We start from the raw sequence: 19,258 nt of genomic DNA, 5'->3' as shown, positions 1-19,258 counted from the left end.
CTCCTTCACAGAACCCTGCAGAAGTTCCTCCACCAGGGCATTCCAGGGGTTTGGGCTCTATATGTGCCAAAGAGGGTGGGGTGGCTGCCACAGTTGATATCAAAGGCATCATAGCTTCCTTCCCCACAAAGCTGTGGGAAAAATAAGTTAGTACAATAAATGCTGAGAAATGCAACCTTATCTTGCTCTTCTGAATGGAGATCCAGCAGTGGCCAGTACAGCTACTACAAAAACAACGCTATCATGGTGCCCTGGATATACACATATGTGTGAGGGGGGAACAACAGAAGCTCTGAGAGAGCGTAATCCCCACACACACACATACCTGAATGAAGTGGCAGGAACAGAAGGTTTTCTGGGCCCTACACCCGTTCTTTGGCATACAGACTCTCACCACAAGAGCTCAACAAGAAAAGAGTCATTTACCTATGAGATGAGATTTAAAACAGGGTGGGGAGACAAGTAGCGGGTCACAGGCTCGCGGGCAGCATGATCCCACGTTTGTGAAAGTTTTCATTGTACCTGCATTGCTCTAGTGCAAGGCTTGTTGCATTTCTGTATCTAAAAAATGCTGTTAAGTTAAAAAAAGTCAACTCATTTCACACATTAAAAACACTTTAAAATACCTTCTGATTTAATAAGCTACCGAGCTAGTTTAGTGTTCACTATTTATTCTGGAATTTGTTTTGATTGGACCTTTGAAGTGAGGCACTGTGGAAACATTTCTAGTGATCTTCAGTTTAAGCCTATATCAATCTGATAGAGCAAGGTTTTTTTAGAACATTCATAATGAATCTCATCCCAGCCAAGTGACAATTGAGTATATTTTTGTCACAGCACTTGTTGAAATAAACAAACTTGTTCAGATGTGCTTGCCAGAACCAGGGCCGGCTCCAGGCACCAGCTTATCAAGCAGGTGCTTGGGGCGGCAACTCTGGAGCGGGGCGGCACTTTTAGGTATTTGGCAGCAATTCGGCGGAGGGTCCCTCACTCCCACTCGGAATGAAGGACCTCCCGCTGAATTGCCACAGATCGCGATCGTGGCTTTTTTTTTTTTTTTTTTTTGGCTGCTTAGGGCGGCAAAACCCCTGGAGCTGGCCCTGGCCAGAACTGCTTGTGAGTCCAGAGTTCACAAATATTGATTTCAGATTAGATTATTTCACCATAAATCTAGGCTGATTAAGAATCAGATCAAAGCAATATTATCTTGTACAACATAATATAAATCATGTTTAAATCCATCCCTTTACAGGAACTTGTCCTTCGATAATGCAGCGGGTAGAGCATGAAATATAATGCTGAGGTAATGTTTGAAAAAGTAAATAAAATCTATTCAGATGTACTGTAGTTAGAGGATAGTTTCAGCCGAAATCTCAATAGTGGATTGTTCAGACTGTTAGCCTAATTTTCCAATGATTTAGAGGGGGGAAAAACCCACAACCTTTATTTTCATACAGATTATCCTGCAATACTCACCTGATTTTTATCCCAGAATACCCACTCTGAATTTTTATCCTGTGCCTACCATGGAACCCACTGCCATAACAGCAGGAGTGGGATAAAGGTTTAACACACAATGAATGGGAGTGGGTTGTTCAGGGTGGGATGGGGGAAGGATTAAAAAAAATAGTCCTCCCATGCCACAAACAACATGAACGCCCTGTCCAGCCACCACTGCTCTCTGGCTGCCCAGCTCTGAAGGCAGCGCTGCCGCCAGCAGCAGCACAGAAGTAAGGGTGGCAATGGGGCACAACAAATTCCAGGAATGGGAGAGGGAGAGGCAAGTGGAAAAGTCTGCGCACCACTGCAGTAAAGTCAACCCGAACATGTTGAGTTAGACAAAGTATTCCTGTTAATGTTATGGGAGACACATAGCTAAGTCCTTATGCAAGTCATACCAGATGGCTCAAGAAACAGGCAATGCGATATTTCACATCTAGATCAATAGATCAGATTTGGTCCCACTGATATAACCAACATTTATTCTGATAGGCTGGCTGCTTAATGGTCTTTGTCAATTGAATTCAAGTACAATTCCTAATGGACAGGTATCCTCAACACAAGGACTATCACCATTTCTGACTCCCATTGTCAGTTTAAGCAGAGATGGCAAGGGAATTGAATGTCAGTGAATGGAAAGATTCTATTTTTAAGAGTGTGAAACCTGACTCTTTTCACACGCATAAAATTAGCTATCTACTGTCATTCAATGGAGATTTAAATTCTCTCCCTTATTGGCACCAAGTATATTAATCTATAGTACTTTTCTGTCTATTGACCACCTACATTCTAGAATCTAGGAGAGGGTTGTAAGTGCTAATCCTACTTTTCTCTGTGGACTACAATAATTATAATATTATTACCTGTCAACACAACTTCATTTACTAAAATGTGACAGTAGTTGTTTTCAGATATTAGCATCTGTTCAACTGGCGCATCTTACAGAGTCTCGTCCCCAGTCATGGAAAAGAGGAGAGACAACAAAAATGTGAGATTTGTACTACATTTTCTAACCAAACTCCTGATTTTAAAGTTCTCAAACCAGCCAGTTATTTTTCCTTTTCTCCCCAGCATCATCCCAGGTTTCCATGGATAAACCAGATCCTTTTACTCCTCTATTGGGCCCAATCCTGCAACTTTTAAACATGAAGAAGACTTGATTATTGCAAATAAAGTCAATTTACTATCAGCCACAAAAAACAGATTGCAGCAATTAAATTATAGTTTAGCCCTTTTGTAGATTAACTATAAACACGCTTTCCAAAATATCTTAACTGAATAAATTATTCATTAACCAACAAAAGTCATTCTGCAGAATTTCTGACCAAGCACATCCAGGGGCAAAGTCTTGGTAAACTTGGAAGAGAGGTGCTTTTACTTTCAGCAGCAAAAACTATTACATCCACAATAGCCAATTCCTCAACATGATTACTACAAGCTAGCATGGGCATTCAGAATAGTGAATTCTGTCTGCTGCTGGTAATAAGGTGAAAACTTAGGATTCACAGGTTTGCAAACCGATAACTTTTCCAAAATAATAGCACAGATTAGTTACATTTCTGAAAGTGACAGTGCCCTTTTAGGAGATTATCCAACCGGCTTTCCCACACACGACACTTTATTCTGGTATTCTACCCGAAATTACTGATTAATTTTCTTCAGCATTCCATTGTGCTGCAGGGCTCAACCTAGCATCACATAGTGCAGAGACCATAATGCATAGCAGGAAACTACACTAAAAGTGACTTGAAATCCACCCATTAATAACAAACAAATAAATGATGTTTGAAAGCTTGTTTAAAAGACTGAGCCTATAAATCTCAGGAATGTGAATCTCATATCCGAGAATAAGAATGGAGATCAACAGCAAGCAACTCCAAGGAAACTCAAAAATAGTCACTGGTTCTCATGACTGTGTAAAGTCTGTAGTTCATAAATTTCACATGTATTGCACCAAATGTACTAAATATACTAGTGAGATTATCTCATCTAAATCACAAAGCTGACAACATTAGATATTGTACTCTTAGCCATCCTGCCAGCTGCCAGCATTGGGTAGATCTCATGACATCTATTTCAAAAGCATCACTGAGAAAAATCAGCTGAGTGGGTAGTCTCTGCAGGTACATTGGAACTGTAGTGGTTTGTATTCAGCCTTTTATTCAAAGGATTTTCAACTCTGGCCACTGATGCACATTAGACTGGGGGCTTGTCTACATCAGAAAGTTGCAGCGCTGGTGAGGGAGTTACAGCGCTGCAACTTAGGAGGTGTACACATCTGCAGGGCACCACCAGCGCTGCAACTCCCTGTTTGCAGCGCTGGCCGTACTCCCGTTTTGTCTCGGGTGTAGAGGATCCAGCGCTGGTGATCCAGCGCTGGTAATCAAGTATAGACACTTACCAGCGCTTTTCTTGACCTCCGTGGAATAAGCAGGTATCCCAGCATCACCGAGGAAGCCTCTGGTAATCAAACTGGTCTCCTTCCCCAGCTTGCTCTCGCGTTCCCCGAACCCCGAGCAAGCAGGTCTCCTTCCCTGCGGTTTGCTGGGTGGTTCGGGGAACGCGAGAGCAAACCGCGGCGAAGCTGGTCTCCTTTCCCGGTTTGCTCTCTCGTTCCCCGAACCCCGAGCAAGCAGGTCTCCTTCCCTGCGGTTTGCTGGGTGGTTCCGGGAACGCGAGAGCAAACCGCGGCGAAGCTGGTCTCCTTCCCCGGTTTGCTCTCGCGTTCCCCGAACCCCCGAGCAAGCAGGTCTCCTTCCCTGCGGTTTGCAGGGTGGTTCGGGGAACGCGAGAGCAAACCGCGGCGAAGCTGGTCTCACCCCCCTTGAAGCCGCCCAACAGCGCTGCAGTGTGGCCACATCTAACACCACTTGCAGCGCTGGTTGCTGTAAGTGTGGCCACTCTGCAGCGCTGGCCCTATACAGCTGTACTAATACAGCTGTAACAACCAGCGCTGCAAAATTTTAGATGTAGACATGGCCTGGTGTAATTATTTTATGCTGAGCAAAAGTTCCCATTTCAATGATGCACAGCTGGGAATTATGCACATCATAGTGAAGTCAATATTAAAAAGCAAGTTGATAACTAATTTCAAAGAAGCAGTGATCTCCTCAGGACAGTCTGAGAACAAAAGTGTTTTACAGTAAGGGGCACTAACGTTTTTAGCTGCATCCACATTAGCAATAGTGGGGAATTCTTGTCCCAAAAACCCTATCATTGACAAGCCTAACGCTTCCTGTTCAGTAATGTTAGCTAGGATACACCTATTATAACAGCTCTCCAAAACATACACTGACTTCCAATTTGTTCCCAGAATCATTTCAAAGTGGTGGCATTGATCTCCAAAGACTATGGGAATGTCTTCACTATAGAGTTAACTTGGATGACTGGCATCCACTTCTGAGCACCTGGGTTAGCCTAACCCAGGTATGAGCAGCCACACTGCAACACCATACCAAAGTTGCTGCTGGACACTCCTCACAAGCCCACTGAAAGTGGCCCTTCACATCTGGCTAAAAGAGCTCAGACAGGAAGAAGAAAGCTCCATGTAGATTTGGATGGGAGTAAAACTGATTTGGGTTGGTGATATCGTGACAGAAAGACACAATGTAAACAATTAAGCTTTGTATAAATATTAATTTGTTAAATTATTTCTGTCTGGGACAATTCATTTGGGGTTTCACCATTTTAAAATTCATTGTCAGGATGGGCAGAGCTGGGGGGGGAGGGGTTGTTTTGCTGGAAGGTGTAAATAGCTGTCATCAAGTGGATCTGTGATCTACAGAACAGAGGCCTGCAAGCACCCTTTTTTCAGGTTCAAGGGAAGGAGCAATTAATCCCCTTTATGTAGTGAGACAGCTGAAAACAACAAAGAAGCCACTATCCAAGCAATGGCCCAGGCTGCATGGCAAGGCCAGATCAGAAGCTAAACCACATGGGCTGGGGAATTCCCTGCAAGGTAGAGGTGGCGGTGTGTGAGAGAGAGACAGAGAAAACACGAGGAGAAAGCCTGCAGACAGGAAGAGAAACAGTTGTGTGAATGACCCTAAGAGGGGGGAAGGAGACAGAGCTCCTTGGGCACAGAACACACTGGGAAGGCAGTGTTGGAGATTTCTGAGTAAGGAAATTGTTTGCTGTTTATTACTACTGTGTTCAGGAAAACAAGACTGTGTATCTTCTTTGTAAATAAACAGGATTGCAACAAAGAATATACCTGACCCATACTGTACAATTCTCCTAACAGAAACTATCCTGCGAGATCCCAAATATTGGCAAACCACAACCAAAGGAGCAACAGTATTCTCCTTTGTACTCTCCCAAGCAGCCAATATACAGAGCTTCTCCACTGCACTGGTGCAAGGAAGGTAAGAATCTGAGGGTATGTCTACACTTACCGTTTTGCAGCGCTGGTAGTTACAGCTGTGTTAGTACAGCTGTATAGGGCCAGCGCTGCAGAGTGGCCACACTTACAGCAACCAGCACTGCAGTGTGGCCACATTTACAGCACTTGCAGCACTGTTGGGAGTGGTGCATTGTGGGCAGCTATCCCACAGAGCACCTCGTCCCATTTCGGCGCTGTGGCTTGTGGGAAGGGGAAGGAAGTGTGAGTGTCTTTCCGCTTCCTGTTCCAACGCCCCGTGGTGCTTTGCTACACATTCCGAGCAGTTTGGCGGCATTGTGATTGTACAGCGCTTTTTCTGCGACTTTTTGTTATAAATGGATCCTGAGCAGCTGACGACCTTATTGATGAATGTTGCCAGCACATCGCGCTTGGCAGTGGAGCTATTCCCTCAGCTGCAAAATGAGAGTGAGAGCGACAGTGAGGAGTCAGACGATGATATTGAATCGCCTCACTGTGAAGACAGTAAATTGCTTGTGGCAGTAACAGACGTGCTCAGCACCGTGGAACGGCGCGTTTGGGCTCGGGAAACCAGCACTCAGTGGTGGGATCAAATCGTCCTGCAATCCTGGGATGACGAGCAGTGGCTGCAGAACTTTCGGATGAGAAAAGCCACTTTCATGGGACTGTGTGCTGAGCTCACCCCTACCCTGCGGCGCAGGGACATGAGATTGAGAGCTGCCCTGCCAGTGGAGAAGCGGGTGGCTATTGCAATCTGGAAGCTGGCAACTCCAGACTGCTTCAGATCGGTGGCAAACCAGTTTGGAGTGGGAAAGTCTACCGTTGGAATGGTGCTGATGCAAGTTTGCACAGCCATTAATCGCACCCTGCTAAGAAGAACCGTGACTCTTGGGAACGTGCAGGACATTGTGGATGGCTTTGCACAAATGGGATTCCCTAACTGTGGAGGGGCAATAGATGGGACGCGTATTCCTATTCTGTCACCACCCCACCTGGCATCAGAGTACGTTAATCGCAAGGGGTATTTCTCCGTGGTTCTGCAAGCGCTTGTGGATCACCGTGGGCATTTCACTGACATTTACTCAGGATGGCCTGGAAAGGTGCACGATGCACGCATCTTTAGGAACAGTTCCCTGTTCAGGAGGCTGAGGGCAGGGACTTTTTTCCCAGACCGCAAGATCACAGTAGAGGACGTCGAAATGCCCACTGTGATCCTTGGAGACCCCGCTTACCCCTTAATGCCCTGGCTCATGAAACCATATACAGGGAAGCTTGACAGGAGCAATGACTGGTTCAACTACAGGCTGAGCCGGTGCAGAATGACTGTGGAGTGTGCTTTTGGCCGTTTGAAAGCACGCTGGCGCTGTCTTTATGGGAAGCTAGATTTGGTGGAAAGCAGCATCACCGCTGTTATATCCGCGTGCTGTACCCTCCTTAATATTTGTGAGGGGAAGGGTGAAAGATTCAGTGAGGAATGGACCTCCGAGGTTCGACGCCTAGAGGATGAGTTTGCTCAGCCAGAGAGCAGGGCTAATAGGGAGGCCCAGGAAAGGGCTTCAAGGATTAGGGATGCTTTAAGGGAGCAATTTGATGCTGAGAGCCAACAGTAATGTTTGATGCATTTGATGTGCTTTGCTTTACCTTGGTGTATAATATTTACCACTTCCAGCAACAATATAACGTAGTGAAAAAGAAAAAAAAACTTTATTCAACATACAGTACATAACAGGCAAGGGGGTTGGGGTGGTGGACTGTACATTCACAGGTTTGAATATGTCCTATTTTGATCACTATTCAATGTCTGCTGCACTTCAGGATTACTATGCTGCAGAATAATGGGGGTGGAGTGAACAGGGTAAGAATTATAGTTATCAGGGCTGGTAGGTGATCGTACAGGTGTTGGGGGCAGCTGGGGATAATAAGGAACTGGCTGCTGGAGAAAGATGTTTTGTGGAAATACTGGGGAACAAGGAAGAGGGGTTTGGGAGGGCTGTGGGTTACCACAGTACATATTTGTCTGCATGGCTGCAATAGACTCGAAAGACTCAGTTTGGCGAGCCAGGAGGCTTATCATCTGCTTTGTGGTTTTCTTTGCAGACAATTCCTTTCTCCTGCTCTCTGTTTGCCTCCATTCATGTACACTCTTTCTCCATTCATGTACACTGTTTCTCCATTCATAGGTCTTCTCTCTCCATTCCTGTGTCTTCCTACTTTCTCTGTTGTAGTGGCTCATAACAGATTTGATCAATTCCTCTTTTGATTTTCTAGGATTCAGTCTCAAGTTCTGCAACCTACGTGAGGCCGGTGATCCGGCTGCAGTAGTCAAGGTCACTAGAAAAAAGAGAGATAGAACCATGTAATACACAGAGGCTATATTGTTTATTATCACACGTTGAAGGACTTTTTAGACTTTTGGTAGCATCCTTCTCACATACCTCACATAACACAGAGAGGGCTGGCAAGCTAAGTCATGGCGAGCAATGGGGTGAGTGGTTTTGCCCCAATTTCCCCTTGGGAGTGGGAATTGACCAATGGGTCACTGGGGTTTATCAGCAATGGGTACAGGAGGTAGCTGGTGTCCTGAAGAGGGGACAGTAGTGAACAGGAAGGTGGTGAGCTAGCTGCTTGGGGGGGGCTGTTCTTTGGTCCGCATTCACGCCGTCCTGCTGGTGGGGGGGGGGAGCACCGCGGTGCTGGATGCCTGCTTGGAGGGGGGGTGGGGAACACAGGAGCACACCGCGGTGCTGGATGCCTGCTTGGAGGGTGGTTGGGGAACACAGGAGCACACCGCGGTGCTGGATGCCTGCTTGGAGGGGGGGTGGGGAACACAGGAGCGCACCGCGGTGCTGGATGCCTGCTTGGGGGAGGGGGGGGGACACAGGAGCACACCGCGGTACTGGATGCCTGCTTGGAGGGGGGGTGGGGAACACAGGAGCATACCGCGGTGCTGGATGCCTGCTTGGAGGGGGGGTGGGGAACACAGGAGCATACCGCGGTGCTGGATGCCTGCTTGGAGGGGGGGTGGGGAACACAGGAGCATACCGCGGTGCTGGATGCCTGCTTGGAGGGGGGTGCCTTACACCGGAGCACACCGCAGTGCTGGATGCCTGCTTGGAGGGGGGGTGCCTTACACCGGAGCACACCGCGGTGCTGGATGCCTGCTTGGAGGGGGAGTGCCTTACACCGGAGCACACCATGGTGCTGGATGCCTGCTTGGAGGGGGGGTGCCTTACACCGGAGCACACCGCGGTGCTTGATGCCTGCTTGGAGGGGGGGTGCCTTACACCAGAGCACACCGCATGGATGCTTACATGCTGGGAGGGTGGGTGGGGAACACAGGAGCGCACCGCGTGGCTGCCTACGTGCTGGGAGGGGGGAGGTTAAAAACAGAGTGCCATGGGCTGGGGAAACGCGAACCTGGCGCCCTGCACTCAATTATCCCTAAACTCTCAACAGGGTTTCCTGCTGCCAGACATATCACTGCTGCGTGTTACCTGGGAAGAGAGGGAGGGTCTTCTACAGGAATGTGGATACCGCCCTGGCCCCTATGCAGCTTGCCTGTGTGCAGCCATGGTCCCCCCACCCCTCGCTGCACAGTGGATCGGACGAGTTAGCCTGACCGGACAGGGACCACAGTGGCTCTCCCGATCAACTTGAGAAAGCAAATTGCAAACGCTCTTGCAGCAACATTTCAAGAGATTACCGAGGCAGATTACAGAGACGTGATAGAGCAAATCAATGGGCTATTCCACGTTTAGGCATGCATACAGGGAGCCATAACCAAAACCCTCCTCTCCCAAAACATAAAAATCTACTTACCCCGAGCACGATTCTCAGCTTCTTCCTCACCATCAACTTCCAGCTGCGGTGACTGGCTAGCCTCCTCCTGGCTTGAGAAGAGCTCCTGGCTGCATGTGTACTGGGACTCCGGGGTGTCTCCCTCCACGCCAGTAGCTTCACTGTCGCAGTCCTCTACAACCTCCCCCACTTCTCCCTGCTCTGAACTCTCCATCGTGCTCCTAGGATTGGCAGTGGAGTCACACCCAAGTATGGCATCCAGCTCCTGGTAAAAATGGCAGGTCGTGGGGGCAGCTCCTGAGCGGCGATTTCCCTCACGAGCTTTGCAGTAAGCACTCCTCAGCTCTTTAATTTTGACCCTGCACTGCAACGCGTCCCGTTCATGACCCCTTCTCATCAAGGACTGCGATATCTGACCATAGGTATCATAATTTCTCCTTCTGGAGCGCAGCTGTGCTTGCACAGCCTCCTCTCCCCAAACACTAATGAGGTCCTGCAGCTCTGTATTGGTCCATGCTAGGGCTCGTTTGGTGCGTGGAGGCATGGTGGCTGAGTGATTGATGGATTAATTGCACTCCACACCTGGCTGAGCAAACATGAAGGGGATTTTTAAAATTCCCGGGGCATTTAAAGGAGGGGCAGGTGAGCCCAGGGCAGTGGAGTTTGCATGATTACCAGAGAGGCTTCTAAGGTATGCTGGGATACCTGCTTATGCCATGGAGGTCAATAAAAACGCTGGTGAGTGTCTACACTTGCTGACCAGCGCTGGTGATCCAGCGCTGGATCCTCTACACCCGAGGCTCGACCGGGTGTACGGCCAGCGCTGCAAACAGGGAGTTGCAGCGCTGGCCATGCTGTGCAAGTGTGTACACATCCTAAGTTGCAGCGCTGTAACCCCCTCACCAGTGCTGCAACTCTGTAGTGTAGACAAGGCCTCAGTTGAAGTTAACTTATTCATCCACAACTAGGTAGTGCCCCTACACATACAGATTCTACTGCACAGTTTTATGGAGTGCTAGGTAGGAGAATTGTCTGTGTAAAGTACAGAAAACAGGGAGAAGACTGAGGCCTGGTCTACACTACAGAGTTATGTCATAAGCACTACACTAAAATGTAGTTCCCACCTATGTAACTTGGCCACTACACTGACTTACTAACTCCACCTCCACGAACGGTGTAGCACTTAACTTGATGTAATTAGGTCGACACAGTGTCAGTATAAACACTGCATTGCTTACATCAACTGTTGCTGCCTTTCAGAATCAATCCCACAATGCCGCACACTGGCAGTTAAATTGGCACAAGCGCTCCAGGTGAGGATGCGCCTGCCAACACAAGGCGCATAGTGTGGACATGTAAAACTGATTCAATTACTGCAGTGGCTGTATGTTGACATAATTTAAGAAGACTTAATTTTGTAGTGTAGACTTGCCCTGAGTAGCCAGAAGGAAAAGCCAAGGAATAAATCAATCAATTAGGATTAGTCATATGAAGCACAATGCCTAGAAACAAGATCATATGCATAAGAATATCCCAAATACTGGATTAGCCAGTGGCTGAACACTGACCATGTACATAAGCAGAACAGATTCTCAACGTTCTTCCCCTGCGAGACATGCAACATAAGGTGAATGATAAGCAGACAATCTCATGTGATATCTGCTGTCACTCAAAGATTTGGGCAGATTCAGGAAATCTGTGGGATGTTCTCTTTTCAAGGAGAATTTAGCGGGGAAAGAAAATGAATTAAGATTTTAATCTAATATCCAGGGTTTAGTGAGTCTTTTTTTTTTTTAATAAAAAAAAAGTATAACTGAACGCCAAACAATTTAATAGCATCCATATTACATAATTAAATTACAAAGTGACTTCAGTTAACTGCACCTCACTGAACTGGTGTTTATTATTAACATCCAGGAGCTTAGATTTCATTGCCTAACGGCAGCTCTATTTATCTGAATTAATGTTGTTTCTCTCATTACATTCACGGAATTGATTTTTCACTGCATCTTATATACAGCTCAGAAGCATACTTCTCACATCTCACACAGAATTGCTTTCGTGTCTCTACATCCCAGCAGCACCCCCTCCTCCCTCTCCCTTCAATTGCTACACGACTATATCATCTGAATCACTATGCTGCATTAGACTCTATGGTACTGTCACCTGGCAACTTCTTAGCATAGGGATAGTACTGCGACTTCTCTCCTGCTAGCCTAAGGGCTTGTTTACACTGGCAACACTAAAGCGCTGCCAAGGCAGCACTTTAACGTGCCTTATGTGGTCGCTGACGCGCAGTCTACACTGGTGCTTTATGGCACTGAAACTTGCTGCGCTCACCAGCGTGTTTTTTCACACCCCTGAGCCAGAAAGTTGCAGCGTTGTAAATTGCCAGTGCAGACAAGCTCGAACATCGTAGTTCTCCACTTCCAATAGCAGATTTGGAACTTGCCATTAGTTGAGAAACTGGATCACGGCAAACCAAGTCTGAAGCTTTCCAATATTAAAAGGCAGTCAAAGGAACAAATAGGCTTTCACAAATAAATAGAACTGTCAAAAAGCTTGTAAAGAAAACTTGTAAAACTTTTCTTGCACTCGCTCTACTCTGATTTGTCAAAGCAAGTCTAAGTGTAGGATCAACTGGACAAATCTTGCAGTGTAAATTCTAAGGTGGAGGGTTTTTTTCCATCTAATACTAGTCTGAATAGAAAAAGCATATTGGCTCAAATTAGCAAGTGTAATATTCTCTATCTCTCCGGTTAGCAGAAAGGACCATTGCTGATGCTGAAGTCAATCACAATTTGGAGTAGCAACACTCCAACATTACCACCACCACCACCACCACCACCACTGGCAGGTAGGAAGCTGTGCATACTGTTTCTTTAACCTGGTAACAGGAAGCTAATAAGAAAGAGGCTGAGAAAAGTGGAGAGACACGCAAAGTAGCTTTAGGGAGAAATCTGTTTCCTTACCATTTAATAAAGTTCCTTGTTCGGTGTTAAAGAGAGTGATTGTCCTTTACCATTGTCTCATGACACCTGGAAAACCTAAATAAAAGCCTATGTGACACTAGCAGCACTCCCACTAGATGATAAACAAATAACCTTTTTTGTAATGACACTGACAGAACTGAGAACGCTTTGATGACAGATTTCCTGTCATTATATTTCACAGTGTTCTTCCTAACCCAATGCTGATATGCGTGTTGAAAACTAACAAGCTGAGGGAAGTGGATAGCTGCCTGGCACTGCAAGGAGACTAGCTCTCATTACAGTGCTCCTTCTCCTTCCCGAAATAAGAGGAAGACTGCTTCAGCATTGCCAGCATTTCAAGTGATGTTCCTGGTAAACCATAGTACACGATACTTGCAGGAAGTGATAATCCAGTCACCACAATGCCTGTTAGCGTTCTCCACTCAGAAAAGGTTTTCATTACAAAGTGACAGCTGATAGATTTATGCAGCACTGACTAACCCTTGATGCAGGATGAGGGACTGACTAAGTGGTTCTCCTTCCAGAAGCTGGCAGTGCTCACACCAGAATAACCAAAGTCTGTTTGGCTCATTCACTACTCAGCTTTTACAAAAACAATGTTTAAGATAACTACACATACTGTGTCCTTGAGAATGGGAATTAATGATTGACTTAAGTCAGTCTGTAGCTCTACCAAGATGGAAAGTGCCCTTTCATAGCTGACTTGCAAACAGGGCCAGCTCCAGGCACCAGCCCAGCAAGCAGGTGCTTGGGGCGGCACGTCCGGCTCTTCAGCGGCAATTCGGCGGCAGGTGCCTGGGTCTCTCTCAGAGTAAAGGACCTGCCGCCGAATTGCTGCTGAAGACTGAAGCAGCAGCGGTAGAGCTGATGTGATTGTGGCTTTTTTTTTTTTTTTTTTTTTTTGCTGCCACTTGGGGCGGCAAAAACCCTGGAGCCGGCTCTGCTTGCAAAGGAAAAAAATTAGACTTGTGTCCTTTTTTCCCCCTCCCCCCCAAAGTAAAAACTTTTTGCTTTCACAAGCAACCCACACAGTGGAAATGCAGGTCTCATCTAGCCTGAAGGATTATTGCAATTAGGGCCCAGCTCCTCAAAAGGTATTTAAACGTGTAACTCCCATTGATTAGCTAGGTGCTTACATACCTGAGGAGCTCAGCCCAGATGACTAGTGAAATTACAACATCACAACAACCAAGAGAGCATTTAACACAGGTAGGGATTTTAGTCAGTTTGTTCACTTATGCATTGGTACAGTGCCAATCCAAATAGAGCCCAATATGTTTTGGTCTTCTGGGTGCTACTGTAAAACCAGTAAGCCATTAGCTGTAGTGTATGTTAACACCTATTTAGTCTAATAGACATTATGGAGAAAGAGTTTTTACCACGTATTTGGCACAGAGCCTTCTCAGTTAAGCCCTGTAAGCTCACAAGCACAGCATGAGACCCCCAAAACCTCCTCCAGCAAAGGCAATGAAGACCAAACTTCAAATTCTTGTCAGAAAAAGTCTTCAAAAAATTATTTCAGTTCCTCTTTTTACATTTTAAAGAGACAAAGGAGGGGGGCACATCAAATTTAAAAATACTCTGCTGTCTGTTTCCCATAACGGAAATATTTTGAAATTAACTGTTACATTAGATAGTGCCCAAATAAAGATTTTGACTTCGAGTCAGCTAGACTCAGAACTGGTCATCAAGTCAGATCAGGAAAGCCAAAGGTTTCCTGGCAATTGCTGTAAGCCAGTGCCAAATAAAGAAGTTTCTTTAAAGCCTTCCTATATCAGTGCCAAACCTTTTGAACCTCGCGAAAGCATGTCAACATGGATATGGGGATGAAGCCAGGGACAGATGACAAGTAAACTAAGGGAACACAGAGACGAGCAACACAAAGCCAATTTAGCAACACCAGATGCTACAACTTTAAAGGGGCATCATATTCTCTCCCGCAAAAAACCAATTTCTAATAAAGTCCTCTTTCAGTAGCATATCTTGGTTTGGGGAGTTGTGGCTTTTTGTTTTGTTTTGTAAAATCCTTTAAAAACAAACTTTTAAAAGATTTTCTGCTACCCCACAGATATTCATAGCCTTTATAGCAAGGAAGAAGCTGATGTGCTATAGCAGGAAAACAGCAACATTGATTATACACAGATTTACACCAGCTAAAGCGCTATCTGATATGCAAGTAATCAGATTGGGGGAAAATAAATAATTTTCTACCCTGCAACTGACTGTGCATGGGCAATCCTCTGTATCCATGTAAAACAGAGGTGGGCAAACTATGGCTCGCGGGATGGCCTCTCTTGCCCAGCTCCTGAGCTCCTGGCCTGAGAGGCTAGCCCCCCTCCCATCCCCTGCTGTTCCCCCTCTCCCACAACCTCAGCTCACTGCAATGCTCTGGGCAGCTGGGCTGCGAGCTCTTGCCAGGCAGCACAGCTGCAGAGCCACGGCCTGACCCGGTCTCTGTGCTGCACAGTGGCGTGGCTGGCTCCAGCGCCACCAGCGCTTGGGAGCACAGTAAGGAGATAGGGAGCAGTGGGGGTTGGATAGAGGGCAGGGGAGTTTGGGGTGGTGGCCACAGGGTGGGGGTGTGGATAGAGGTTGGGGCAGGAGATGATGGGGAACAGGGGAGGTTGAATGGGTGCAAGTGTTCTGAGGGGGCAGCCAGGAAGGAGGGGGAGTGGGTTGGATGGGGCAGGAGTCCCAGGGGGGGGCACGTCAGGAATGAGAGGAGGGGTTGAATGGGGCGGGGGGACCAGGGAGGGATGGATGGGGCAGGAGTCCCAGGGGAGTCACACAGAATCACAGATTATTAGGGTTGGAAGGGACCTCAGGAGATCATGTAGTCCAACCCCCTGCTCAAAGCAGGACCAATCCCCACTTCCCTAAATGGCCCCCTCAAGGATTGAACTCACAACCCTGGGTTTAGCAGACTAATGCTCAAACCATTGAGCTATCCCTCCCCCCATCTGGGGTGAGAAGCAGGGTAGGGGGCAGAGGCCGGGCCACACCTGGCTGACTGGGGAGGCACAGCCTCCGCTAACTGGCCCTCCATACAATTTTGGAAACCCGATGTGGCCCTCAGGTCAAAAAGTTTTACCCTCCCTGATGTAAAGCCATATAGAAATCAAAGGGGCACCATGTGGCCACAGAGGTCTGGTCTTATTCATAACCATAATGGGTACAAATTTTTGAGGCAAGTGTGATTTTCAAGCTGACAGGGTTTCTTTAAGCACCTACAACACCCACTAGCATGAGTCTCCATAGCCCATTCTGTGTCATCCTCATATCATGTTGGTCCGAAGTATAGTCTGCTGAAGTGGGTTAAAACATAAGAGACAACATAAACTTCTTTCTTCTACAGTAGAAGCTCTGAGTATTCCGTTCCTAGCTGCTTTTTGTTTTCCACAAAAAACAATTTATGACAATTCATAGGAATAAGGTTTCATAAGGTCTCTCAAGAACCAATGTCATAAGATTTGTTTATGAGTCACAGTATTCAGTGAACAATGAAATGAAATCCTGGGCCTATTGAAGCCATTAGCAAAAGTCTCATTGACTGCAAGGAGAACAGGATTTCACCCAGGACTAATAATAGGACTGAATAATCAAAAGAAGCCTCCAGAATCGCCTGTTCCAAGAAACAATTGCTTGTGGCGCAGAGATTATTATATTATGTTTTATTCCAAACCAAGTCCTGATAGGATCTTCAAAACAGTCTGTGTTTGGGTAATTGAAGACCATTATGTCTGGCTTTACTCTAGACTGTAACCCCATAAGACCCAATTTTAGCTCCAAACTAATATTTTGGGACCAAGTTATAAAATCCTGGGGAGGAAGAAGACGTTTTTTTTAAATGAAAACACCCCTTGAATGACTCCTTTAACGATCAGCAAGGAGTCCTGTGGCACCCTATAGACTAACAGAGGTCTGAGGAAGTGGGTATTCACCCAGGCAAGCTTATGCTCCAGTACGTGTATTAGTCTACCAGGTGCCACAGGCCTCTTTGTCGCTGTTTACAGATCCAGACAAACAGGGCTACCCCTCCGAAACTTGACATCTTTAACTATTGCAAGGCTAGGATTCTACACAACACTGCTCACGCTCCTTCTATTGTAGAACAACACTCTAGGGCATGCATTTTAATTGAAATAAAGGGCATTAAAATATAAATCAACAATGATCATTGACTACAGACCACAAATCAGCACAGTGCCGCCTGGGGATGGGGAAGGAAGGAAGTTGGCAGCAGTTTGCACTCTGCGGATCTCCGTGTCGCCCCCTAGCAACTCCCCTGGCGTGACTGCGGTTGCTTTGTAGTGCTGCCATGTGCGTGTGCGCGCGTGTTGCTCTCCCTCCGACTCCCCCACCCACATACACGCACACCCAGTGTCTGCACGTGTCCAAGGCCGTGGAAGGGCAGATCACTTGCACCAGATTTTAAACTCACCGCTGAAAACAAAGGCGCTGCCAGGCGCAACCCCATGGATGCTGAAACCCGTTTTCCTGCTGGCGGCAGAGCTAGGGCGCTGGGCTGAGATCCCACACCGGCCAAACCAGCCTGGTTGGGAGAGACCCGGACGGAAAGGCGGGCAAGGCTGCGGGGCAGGAGAGCGGATGCAGAGCGGCGCATCGGCTGCCTTTGGAAAGCGCGTTACACAACATGGGCACAGCGCCGCCAGCCTACGTCCCCTGCTGCAGCCCCCGCATCCCCGCCTGGCCGGCCCCCCCTGCCCCCCGGCCGGGCGCACCTCGGTGACGATGGTGGAGAGGTAGAGCTCCCGGCTGTACTCCCAGCCGTCCAGGCACTTCTCCTGCTCCAGCTGACTCAGGTCCACGTCCCTGCCGGGCTGCAGCCCCAGCGCGGAGAAATTGGCCAGCGACTCCAGGCGGTAGCGGCGGCACCTGCTGGGCCCCTCCCGGCCGCCCTGCACCTCGCGGGGGATGCTGGCGTTGAGCCACTCGCGGCTCAGGTTGGCGCTGGGGGGCAGCCGGCAGCGGTGCTCGGGGGTGCCGGCCAGGAAGACGGCGGACATGCCGTTGAAGCCATTGGGCACGATGCTGGCGCTGAGCAGGAAGAAGATGAGGCGCTGGAAGGGGCCCCACTCGCCCAGGAAGGAGATCAGCTCGTCGTAATCCCGCATGCCGGCGGCGGGCGCGGGCAGAGCGTCCCCCGGCAGCTCCGCTCCCTGCACGCCCCGCACCGTCTGGACATGAGGTGCGGCGCGCTCCGCACCCGGCCTCGCCTGTCACCTCTGCGGAGGTGGGGTCTCCCCGGCTGGCTCCTCCTCTCCCGTGCGGCCGCGGCTCGGGCACCGCCTCGCCCTAGATAACCCGCTGCCCGGAGGCATCACCTTCCCGGCTGCTTCCCCCGGCCTTTAGCACATGGGCGCTTTCTCCTCCTCCTGTGTCCTCTCCGGCCGGCACCGGGGCACGGAAAGCGGGGAAGTATGCAAGGGGCATTGGAGATGCCGGAGAGGCAGCCAGGGTGGAAGTAGGGTGACCAGATGTCCTGATTTTATAGGGACAGTCTTGATTGTTGGGTCTTTTTTTTATATAAGCTCCTATTACTCCCCCTTCCCCACCCCTCCCAATTTTTCATACTTGCTGTCTGGTCACCCTAGGTGGGGGAGCCCTTTAGGCAGCACTTAATTTGTGCACCTCTGGGCTTGGCAGATCCTAGCCCCAGCACTTCTGGTCATGCTGCTTCAGTTATGGGGACAGTGAAAAAGTTGCTTGAGCTGCCACACTTTTTTCATTTTAAATTAAACACTGCCTCCAGGGCAGACAGAGTGAGAGCTGCAGGGGGAGGGGGTGAAGGGAGTCCTCTAGGGAAGGCTGAGGGGGAGACACCACTGGGGTAGGGGAAGGGGTGGGCTGTGGTTACAACTTCTGTAAGGGGATCCCATGGTCTCTGTACTTCCACTTCCCCCAGGACCTGGGGTTGATGCTGTCTTCCAGCTGCTGCATTGCGAAGGCAACAAAACTGCTCCTCTGAGGGAGGCAGAACTTAGTGGGAGCATCCTTACAGCTAGCCCAGAAGTAGGCGGAACCCTTTCCTGCAACTGCAGACAATGCTGATGCCCCTGCACAGATTATCCTGGTTTCACAAGACTGCCTCCTGGAGAACAAGGCAGGGTCCCTCCATTTGGATTCACTTTAAGGCTGTTTCTAAAGCCTCTCCATTGTAGGGGGATTTGCCATTCAGTGGCATCTTTAAAAGCTCCCTCGGAATTGTTTATGAAAGCTCAAATCAGTCAGATTGTCACAGCAAGATATCAAAGGTGTATAGGAGACTCTCTCTCTCTTTGCCTCCCCTAAGGCCAGGAAGAGAAAGTGAAGCTGTAAGTGCTGGTCTGGCAGGCAGTGGCAATAGCCACAGACAGTGCAAACAGTACTGGAGTTCTGTGAGAGCTTTGAGGGGGAGCTTAGATTTCATTTCCCCTTAAATAGATTAAAAAAATCTGTGCTGAATTTTTATAAGGTCAGTGGCTGTTTTTATTTATAGTGCTTTGCACTTACATAGCCTTGTGCCTCTGATCTCAGCTCTCTCAGCAAACATCCCTTTAATTTAGCTTTGCAACCACCTCCACATCCCCTCTTATCCTCAGCCCTA

The 19,258-nt window shown here is 48.1% G+C and overlaps 1 protein-coding gene across 4 annotated transcripts in view; it reads right to left on the bottom strand.

Annotated features, from left to right (window-relative positions):
* SLC22A4 (solute carrier family 22 member 4) overlaps positions 1–17,869 on the bottom strand; it is a 95,939-nt gene extending 78,070 nt beyond the window's left edge. For 2 of the 4 annotated variants that reach the window (XM_030571625.1, XM_030571628.1), the window contains exon 1: positions 17,394–17,868. In XM_030571625.1, coding sequence (XP_030427485.1) covers positions 17,394–17,786 — 393 coding nt within the window. In that variant the 5' untranslated portion in view covers positions 17,787–17,868. Of the gene's footprint in view, positions 1–17,092; positions 17,328–17,393 lie in introns of those variants that run through there. The other 2 variants (XM_030571626.1, XM_030571627.1) reach the window with 2 other exon arrangements.
* Between the last annotated feature and the right edge of the window lie 1,389 nt (positions 17,870–19,258).

The sequence above is a fragment of the Gopherus evgoodei genome, chromosome 8, assembly GCF_007399415.2.
Source record: "Gopherus evgoodei ecotype Sinaloan lineage chromosome 8, rGopEvg1_v1.p, whole genome shotgun sequence".
NCBI classification, from domain to species: Eukaryota; Metazoa; Chordata; order Testudines; family Testudinidae; genus Gopherus; species Gopherus evgoodei.
The sequence above is the reverse complement of the archived record's forward strand: the minus strand, read 5'-3'. Positions and strand labels throughout refer to the sequence as shown.